The sequence below is a fragment of the Symsagittifera roscoffensis genome, chromosome 9 (genome assembly GCF_963678635.1).
Source record: "Symsagittifera roscoffensis chromosome 9, txSymRosc1.1, whole genome shotgun sequence".
Lineage (NCBI taxonomy): Eukaryota > Metazoa > Xenacoelomorpha > Acoela > Convolutidae > Symsagittifera > Symsagittifera roscoffensis.
Window position 1 is genome coordinate 19,568,199 of NC_087070.1, and position 9,807 is coordinate 19,578,005.

General features: G+C 35.1%; 1 protein-coding gene across 1 annotated transcript; it reads left to right on the top strand.

The window, feature by feature from the left end:
- Nucleotides 1-4,165: 4,165 nt before the first annotated feature.
- LOC134854658 (mucin-like protein) lies at nt 4,166-7,095 on the top strand. The gene is made up of 4 exons (XM_063871004.1): nt 4,166-4,198; nt 5,045-5,273; nt 5,679-5,881; nt 6,806-7,095. Exons 2-4 carry the CDS (start codon nt 5,123-5,125, stop codon nt 7,031-7,033), a joined length of 582 nt encoding a protein of 193 aa, XP_063727074.1. The 5' UTR covers nt 4,166-4,198; nt 5,045-5,122; the 3' UTR covers nt 7,034-7,095.
- Nucleotides 7,096-9,807: the final 2,712 nt, after the last annotated feature.

Sequence of the window (9,807 nt, forward strand, 5' to 3'; positions counted from 1 at the left end):
GGGTTTGAAAATTGCCAAACTGGCCATGCTCTGGACTAAATTATGCGCGCTTTGAAGAATTTATTCATATTGCTGAGAGCGTAACGGAAATTATTTATGCGTGGCGAATTATCGCGCACGACAAAAACCGCTCCAAAATGAATTGAGGCTAGCTAAACGGTCGTATCAATTTCGTACAAATCAAAATTTTACACAGCTTTGATATTGTCCAAAATGTATAGGTTTTCAATATTTTCATTTCCTAAAAACTGTTCGATATGAATTAAGCGACAGTCGGAACATTCAGGGCTTTGCTCTGACATACAAGCAGTCTTTTCAAATTTATTTTTTAGTTCAGAACTACTGCTTCAAAAAATTTCGATCACTTTTCCTTTTCCCGCGAAAATCAACTTAACTAAAGTCGCAAATAAAACATTTTAGCCGATATGCCCATCAGCCAACCAGATCCGATCATAATGATAAGACCAACAAACAAATGCAATTCATTTCTTTCAAATGAAAATGATCGTGAAAAGAAAAGGAAAAATACTGACTGGAAAGAAAGTGCTGCAAAACTAGGATGCCCCAGGAACTCTGGAAGTGTAAGTGGAAGAAATGATGCTTGGTTTGCCCAAGTTGAAGTCAGACTAGGTTGGTGGATCATGGACCCTTGCTGCCCTGGATCTGATAATTCACTCTTTGATTTCTGCAAGAACTGTAAAATGAATCCAGGTGCTGATTTTTGCATCCAATCATCGCCAGTGCTCATAAACGAAACGTATTTTGTTGACGGAGAGACGCGGTATGAACCAACTACCATTTCGAACCAGTGTTGCTACGATATTAATGGTATGCTATTAACTAACTCGTTCAAAGGCGCGGGGACAGTGAAACGATCTGTTAACAATGACGACCATCTGTTCAGCTTTTTCATGGCTGAGTTTTCATTTTTCATGTCTTGCTGTGAAGATGAACATAAATGTAAGAAATACTACGCTAAAAGACCAACTCTGATAGGCCAATACAGTCCGCCAAGACGTGTTATTAACACAGGGGATCCGCATTTCCAGTCGCTAGATGGCTTCAAGTACACATTCAACGGTTTGGGAGTTTATACCATGTTCGAAGTTTCAAAATCCGATAAGTATCAAACATCAGATCTGACAATGCAAATCAGCACTAGAAGAATGGGCAACGGTACTGTGTTCAGTGGATTCGTCGCTTCGGATAATTCTACTTCGGCCGAGTTATTTCAGTTAGCTGACACCGGCAAAGTTTCGATTTCCATAAATGGAACCAAACTACCGTTTGACCAGAACTCGAGGGTTGTGGAGACAGAAGCATGCATAAGCAGAGAAGTATTTATTATTCCTAAGCGAATGAAGTTTTCCTACGAGGAGAAATTATTGACAAATTTTCATTTCGAATTGCTAAATGAATTTTTGTAGCTCATTTTAATGATTTGTCTAAAATAAGTTTGCAAAACTTTCACAAATTAGCTGTCATACGTCAAAACATCAGCAAATGTAGAAAGTTACCACAGCTTTTTGACAAGTTGATGTTTTATGACAACTTTCTGAAAAGAGGCCCCCTTTTTTGAAGGAAATCGTTGTTCCGTCCCTGTTATTAACTGTTAGAAATGTACTTATTTTAAATCCACGAGAATGTCCTAGGACACAACTTCTTAAGAGTAATTATATTGAATTCTATTATTGTTCCGACCATTGAAAGTTGGAAAGAACTTTGTATTCATGTGTTTAAGTTTTTTCATTTTTCTTTTTTTTCGAGGCAAAATCAGTTACGCGAAATCATCATCAAAATGGGTCGAGTGATATTTTACCTGAAATCCAGTTTGTTTGTCAATAGAACATCATTTCAAAATTGTGAAAAAGTTGTCCCAGTGCCGAGAAAAAAATTGGTTTGAAATTTTTGAGCCTTAATTTATTTCGAATGAGAAAATGATCGAGTAACTTCGAAATTGGTCATTTAGCATTGGCGGATTTAGAGTGGACAGGTGGCGGACGCCCCGCCCTCGGGTAGTCGCCTCCCCTCAATAACCACAAGTCACCTTTTGATATTATTTTATGTCATCCATTTTCGCCCGATCAACCCTAAAATTGTTCTGAACACGTTTTCGGCGTCAATATGTACTAATTCTGAAGGAGAGCACCCGCCAAAAAAAAACGCATTTTGAAAAAAAAATTTTGAAAGACCCACCCCTCTCGAGAAAACCAACAACGTGATATTTCCAAAAAAAAATAATTTTGGAACTTTCATTCAGCACTTATAATATAGTATTTTATAATGTGACCAAAAAAGGAAAACAACAACAAACAAAAATTCTATTTATATGCGGTTAAATAGTTTTATAATGATCTTTAAGTGAAAAACAAATTGTTTTAATTTGCTACTTGCTCAGCAACATTCTATCCTAGTTTTGATAAAATATTTTATCAAAACTTCAGAAAACCAATTTTTTTTACAAAGCACTAGAAGCAAATAAAAGAAGTATAACTGGTTGCTGTGCAAATAGCAGATAAAGTTCCCATAGCAATAATTGAAAAAGTATACAACAACATTTTGTTAAATCAAACTGTTTCGTTTTTGTCCCATTAAATTTTAGATTTAATTGAAAGTTATAGTAAGTTAGACATATCAAACTGTCCCGTTAAATTTTAGATATAATTGAAAGTTATAGTAAGTTAGACATATCAAACGAAATTTTCTGAAAAAAAAAGTGAAAAAAAAACTAAAAAAAAGTTTTGGCAGAAAATTTTCTCGCAAAGGCGTCAAAAAAATGTTAAAAACTAACTTCACTGCAATAACTTCAAGTTCGGCATTTTTAAGGAGCTATTACAAGCTTAATTTGCTCAAAAACTGGCATAGTTTGTATGAAACTAGACTGAAAATCAAAAACTTCGAACCAGTTTTTCTCGACACTAGTGACAAACTTCGGAAAAATCGTATGTCGTATGAATTTTGACTGAAAATTTTTAATTTGTTTCATCACTCTATTTGTGTCGATAATTGTTCGTGGTACCCAATTTTGCGCTGAAAAATAGTTAAAATTGCCCCGAAGACAAAGTTCCTCCTCACTTTTAGTGGTCAGAGCAAAGCACGGAGTATGAGCACTCTTGCATCAGCATAGCATCAAATTTTATAAATATAGAATATAATGCACTCAGACTAGTTTCAGCAGTCAAAATATCAATCTTTCTTTGAAATTTTGAAAAAACATGGTATAAGTTCCCTGACTTAAAAGGTAGAAAGTTTATTCACGTGCGGTCCTTTCGATAAAATTCTGAGGGCGGTTAAGGACTGCCAAACTGGCAACTTTCTGGACTAATTTAAACGCGCTTTGAAAGTTTACACATATAATTAGTAGCAAAAAGTTCGGACAGACAGAATTAATTAAAATTAGCAATCAGTGCTTTTCGACTCTTTTTTGCATGCAAAATCTGAAGCCGAACAACCTTGAGTTTTTTGTCAGACTAAATTCAAAAAGCGAGGTTGTCGGTTATCCGATGATTATGCTAGCCTAGTTTTTAAATAATGCGATGAACATCCAGATTTTACTATAAAACAGTTCGACGCTTCGGATGCAATTGCCTGCCGTGGTTATAGCAATCTCGCTCCCCTCCCCCTATTGTATCTACTAAAGAATCTCGACCCCTGTAGATGTGCACTAGAGCATTGAATGTAAAATGAAATTTTGCTGCATTCTGATTGGTCGAAAGTTTGCTGCCAGTAATCTAATTAACAATCTCCTCCGCTTTCTTGAAATGGGGATTGTTAAGTAGATCCCGTAACTCTGACTTATGAAATTTCGATGTTATGTTTATTTCAGTTTTAATTTCCGTTGATCTCTAGACAATTGCTCTTTTTAATTAATTCTGTCTGTCCGAACTTTTTGCAACTCTCTATAAACACAAGTTTTTATGCATGGCAATATATCTTGCATTGAAAATTGTTCCAAATTGCGGAATTGAGGCAAACTGTTTGGTCAAATCAATTTTTTATACGACTGAAGTCGTAACAGCAACAATTTTTTATTGCCGTTGAAGGCCAAACGTTGAAAAATTAACACAAAAATAGCAATTTGTTATTCAATTTTATTCATTCCATTTATACGGCATTCGAAAGATTCAGGATTTTTCCCTGATATGCGAGCAGCCTTGTTTCGTCCCGACTAGCTTCGCCTTTTTAATTAGAGTTTGACGTAAGTTTTTCTTTAATGACTGACAACTAACGATTATCAATGCTCTAAGCTATCTTTTATTAGTACTGATTTATCTGAGCTTATCAATGTCTGTTAGTAAAAGCGTGTGGAATTTTCTTTTTTTCCGAGCGCGTAGCAAACCATTCGGTACTATTTTATGGCATCCTTTTTTGGCTCACCAACTCCTGAAGACCTTTATGGCGCCAATACATGTTGAAGATGGGGGCGGCGTGGACTCGCGCCGAAAAAAAACGCAACTTCGTGATCACAATCATCTAAAAAAAAGCTCTATGGCGCAGAAAATGCAAACTTTTGGACTAATTTTCACGTTTTTTGAAATAATCATCAAGGGTTTTAAATGAGGTTGAAATTTACGGGCTCGAGTTTGAACCACCAGCGAATTTAGAGGAGGGAGGGGGGAGGAGAGGACGCTCCCCTTCTCAGGGATTCGACCTCCTGCCGACCCAAAGGGTCCACTTTTGTACTATTTTGTGATAGCCATTTTTGGCTGACTGACCCTAAAGTTTTCGGCGCGCGCTTTCCCCTCAAAAAATACTAGTTTTGAGGGGAGAGCGCGCGCCGAAGAAACGCCATTTTCTGGTCGAAAATTTTCCAAAAAGTGCCTATAAACGCCGTTTTTGGCTTGTTTTTTTTTTCAAAAACTTGCCTGCGGCGCACACAAATTGGTCAAAATGAGGTCTTTATAGAGATTTTTGTTTGACGTTCTGTTATGAAAATATTTTCAAAAAAAAATTGAATTAATGAGCTTTCGTTTTTTTTACTTTCGAAAAGTCGAGATTGCAAAATTTAATACTACAGAAAATTTAATTGGTTCATTTTGTTCAGAAGAAACCGCAAATAGGAAAAGACGGAGTACTTGTATCGCTAAGCCGACAGGCTTCTTTAACCGAATTCACTTTTCGCATGCTGCAATCTGGCTTGATCATCTCGGCTTCTCTAGGAAGTGATAACTTTCTCAACATCGGGGTTGCGCCTCCTGCATACGCAAAGGGCAGATCAAAAGGTTTGCTCGGAAACTTCGACGGGATTTCATCTAATGACTTGACTTCTAGAGGTAAGAAAAATATATCAACTGCATTTGAGCATAGCTTTAATATTATGAGAATTATCAAACTCGACCACTTTACATGTCTTTGCAAATTAGATTTTTCCTTGATTTTGGATTCAAGTCATTAACAATGCTGTAATCGATTAGTTTCTTTTTTTTTATTCACTTCCAAAATCTGTTTCAAAAAGACGCTTTCAGTTCTATAAACATTCAGTATGCCTGTTTCATTTTCTACGGTGTAGCAAAATTTTTAAGCTGAACTTATTGTTTCTTATTTAATTTTTTAAAATCAGGCAAAATTATGCAACGCAAAGTTATGCACTGGCTAAGCTGGATCTTCAGTCAAGAAGTTTTCACGTCTGCAGATATCCTGCTTTTCCACAGCTGGTACATTTGAAATGTTTATTTTAGATGGTTTAACACTTCCTCCAGATTCGAACTTGAGCTTCATTCACACTGATTTCGGAAATACGTGGGAGGTTTCCCGAGATTTTTGGTTGTTCAGTTCATCTGCAATCAGAAATATTGCCAGTGATATAGAAAGGGGATCACCCTACTCGCCTGTATACGAAGCTCAGTTCCAAGACGAACAGCTCAAGGAAATTGCTGAAGAAGTAAGTTTCAAATGAAGTAGTATGAAGAAAGATCGGCTGCTCTTAAAGTAGCACATTAAGCCCCAAACAGTTGTTTTTTTTTGCAAAAAATAGAGAAAAAAAACTAGTAAAAAAACCAACATAAAACTTTTTTAAAAAGCACTTTTCAGGTCAATGGGGCTGAGTAAAACTCAGGGGCTGATTTAGGGGAAGGGGCGGGAGGTGTTGCGGACGCTCTTTTTGCTAGGATTCGACCCCCTCACAAACCAAAAGGTCCCCCATTTGGTATTATTTAATGAAATCTATTTTAGGCCAACCCACCATAAAACTGCTCTGAAGGGGCCTTTGACGCTAGTATATACTAATTTTGGAGGGCAGCGCGCGCCAAAAAAAATGCAACATTTTTTGGTAGAAATTTTCCAAAAAAGTACTCAAAAACGACATTTTTGACCTGTTTTTTCAAAAATCTGCTTGCGGCGCAAAAATTTTGGCCAAAACAGGGTCTTCTTAAGGATTTGGGAGAGCTCGAAAAATCAATTTGGAGGACCTTAAAAACAAAAGAAATCGACACATTAAAATTTTTTGGATAAATTTTTATAGTTTTTTTACCATCGTTAACTTGGGGTAAATAAAATAGTGGGGTAAATAAAATCTTTTGCTCTTCACAAAATTGTTTCAAAAGCTAAGCAAATTTAAGCTACTTTTTGTCTCCCAGAAAACATTTTTGGAGTTTTTCATTGCAGCTCGAGTCCCAAACCAAAAAGTTTTTTTTATAACATATTCAATATTTTTGGTGGCATCTGGTTTTGAGTTAAAAACACTCCTGAGCGTTTACGTTTATTTCATTGTCGAAACAAAAAATAATTTTTTCCTAGTCAGTCCAATGAAAAACTTCAAAGTTGAAGCGTCTTAGATTATAGTTTGAATTTGATTTATGATTTTCAGAAGTGTGGTTCAAATCTGGATTGTCTACTGGACGTTGCTTTGACTGGGAACATAGCCCTTGCTAACAATGCTCGGGAAGTCAGATCAGTTGTCGAAGAAGTTGCTACAGTAAACATCGTCTACAATGAAAAAGAGAAGATGGATATTCTACGCGCAGAATCCAATGGGCCAGCGTTAAAAGTGTCATTCACCTTTATGCTGTCATTTCTGCTGTTTTGTATAAAATGAAACCATTATTGTTGGCCAAAACATTGCAAATTTTGGGTACGACAAAAGGTTAAGTGCACAAGCAGCACAAATTATTCAGTCTAAAAACGTTGTTTTTGTTCCGAACATTTGAAAAATGGAGAAGAACTTTGTACTCGGGTGTGTTTTAGTTTTTTCTTTTTGTTTGTTTTTGTTTGCCACCCAAAATCAGCTACGATAAATAATCATCGGAGAGAATTACCGTTTACAATAGCTTAATTATTCTTAATTTTAATTTTACTCTAGTAAAATTAGTTTTTTTTGAAATTTTAATGCTATTATGGGAATCAAAAACTTCAAAAGTTAAAAAAATATATTCTGCAAAATAATATTGATTTTGGATTTTCATTTTTTTGTTTTTCAGTACAAATTTTGGTTTATTTGATTTTTGATTTTTCTTTTCAGTTTTTTTTTATTTTTCAGTAAAAGGTAAGTGAAGTTTTTTCAAAATGAGTAAAAAAGGGCTTCGAGAAAAACATGTGGTTTTTCTCGAAGAAATGTTTTAAATGCCTTCAATTGTCATTATAAACTACCGAATATATCAGGACAAGTCAGTTTCATAAATAGCGCTTCAAGTTGAGTATAATTCATAAAGTTATGCTAAGAAAAAAAAATTTTCACCTTGCACCATCCTGAATTTAGTTACTGTGCAGTTATTAGTTTTTTCTGTACTGATATTTAATCGCAAACATATAATCTTGAATGTTAATTTTTTGGTAAAAATTTGATTTTGCAATCAAATACAACTACATTGGATGATTAGGTGATTTATTAGCTTCTGATGATGAAAGAGATTAATTGCTCCACTATTTGCCACAAAAAATAGTTAGCCTTTAATTACTGCCCGAGCCGAGGTTTTCAGCCCAATCTCAAGCAAGGTTTGAGCGGTTTGAGTGGTTTTTGAACAATTACGCTAGCCGTTTTTGAGAATTTTTTAAAATAATGTTGAGCGGTGTTTACTAAGCGCTCATTGCTGGTTGAATGCTTAGTAATTTTATCCTAAATTATAAGTCTCACCTTAGATCGTCAAATTGTCTTGACAAAAAGTAGAGTAGAAACAATAGTTAGAAAAGGTATGAATTAATTAGTTGGTTAGATACAAAGCACTGGGTTATTAGATTATATAAATGAATCGAACAGCTTAAAGAGATATACCTATGAGGGGAGGTTGAGCTAATCTTATTTTGTTCATCAATATTTTATCTTCTTACTAAGGTTGGTGGCTGATTTGTATGTATGGTTGCCCTTGATTTTGTCCAAGTCAGCACTTCTGGTTGGGTCGTCTGAATCGTCTTGCCGTAGTCCTTTTGGGTACTTGCAGTCCAGACTTCCTCGGGTGTGCGTATCTCGAGTATCTCGATTTATAATTTTTCTTTTCTGCCCTAACACTAAAATTAATCTAGCCCTTTTCACTTATAAAAAGAGAATAATTTCTCATTTTAAGTTTGATTTGAAAAATTATAAATCGAGATACTCGAGATACGCACACCCGAGGAAGTCTGGACTACAAGTACCCAAAAGGACTACGGCAAGACGATTCAGACGACCCAACCAGAAGTGCTGACTTGGACAAAATCAAGGGCAACCATACATACAAATCAGCCACCAACCTTATTAAGAAGATAAAATATTGATGAACAAAATAAGATTAGCTCAACCTCCCCTCATAGGTATATCTCTTTAAGCTGTTCGATTCATTTATATAATCTAATAACCCAGTGCTTTGTATCTAACCAACTAATTAATTCGTACCTTTTCTAACTATTGTTTCTACTCTACTTTTTGTCAAGACAATTTGACGATCTAAGGTGAGACTTATAATTTAGGATAAAATTACTAAGCATTCAACCAGCAATGAGCGCTTAGTAAAACTGGTGCGACCGCAGCAGAGAACTACTCCTTAAGAAGTCCTTTTCCAACAAACTCGAAACAGCTTTTAAAATTCAAAAAATATATTATTATTAGGATCTGTGAGTATTTGTCAGATTAGTTTCCAACCTCAAAAAGCCAGAGACAATTGGTATCTTTCGATAGAAACACAATTTCATTGTCTTCTACTTGACAGATATTCCTAGTAGGGTTCTTGCGAAAGCATCCCCTGAGCTAGCAGTCGCCCACGATATTCCTCCATCTCGAGGTCTTTTAGACGGCTTTCTAACTGACATTAGCTCATGAACTTAAGTTTTTTCTATTATTATAATAATATATAAAATTTCTGAAAGAATCGTTCTCTGCCTAAGTCCGCTAGTAAGATATACCCGTTTTGTCCAGTAATCCACTAAACTTTTGCCGAAACTTCAGTTTAAAGTTATCATCACTAAAATTAACGAAATTCTGTATTAAACTAAAGTGCGCAAAAACTTATTAAATATCTTCAATTATTTTTTCGAGGGGGTGAAGTGGTCATATGTGCGATCTAAGAGTACCCTAAATTGTATGATAAATTGAATTCTTTATCACATTATCTCAAACCATCCACGCTTGTTGCTATTTATTCTAATCCTTCATCATTTCTCGAGGCTTATCCTCATTTTTTCTTAAACTAATTTTAATTCTATCCACCTTAACATAACTTAAACCTAAATCATCCATCAAAAAAACTACCAATTACTGAAACTAAGGAAGAAAATAACAAAAACCACGAAGGAAGGAACGATTTGGGTGTTTTTTAATAAATTATTAGTTTTTTTAACACAGTTTAAATATACACCTAATAAACAATAAGATTTTGCACTAAAACCAATCTTAAACGTTAA

What these genes read in the sequence shown, in the direction of transcription:
- LOC134854658 (XM_063871004.1), top strand. Translation starts at nt 5,123, where the DNA reads ATGCTGCAATCTGGCTTGATCATCTCGGCTTCTCTAGGAAGTGATAAC. An exon ending in TAATGACTTGACTTCTAGAG is followed by an intron (nt 5,274 to 5,678) that starts GTAAGAAAAATA and finishes TGTTTATTTTAG; the next exon opens with ATGGTTTAACACTTCCTCCA. An exon ending in TCAAGGAAATTGCTGAAGAA is followed by an intron (nt 5,882 to 6,805) that starts GTAAGTTTCAAA and finishes TATGATTTTCAG; the next exon opens with AAGTGTGGTTCAAATCTGGA.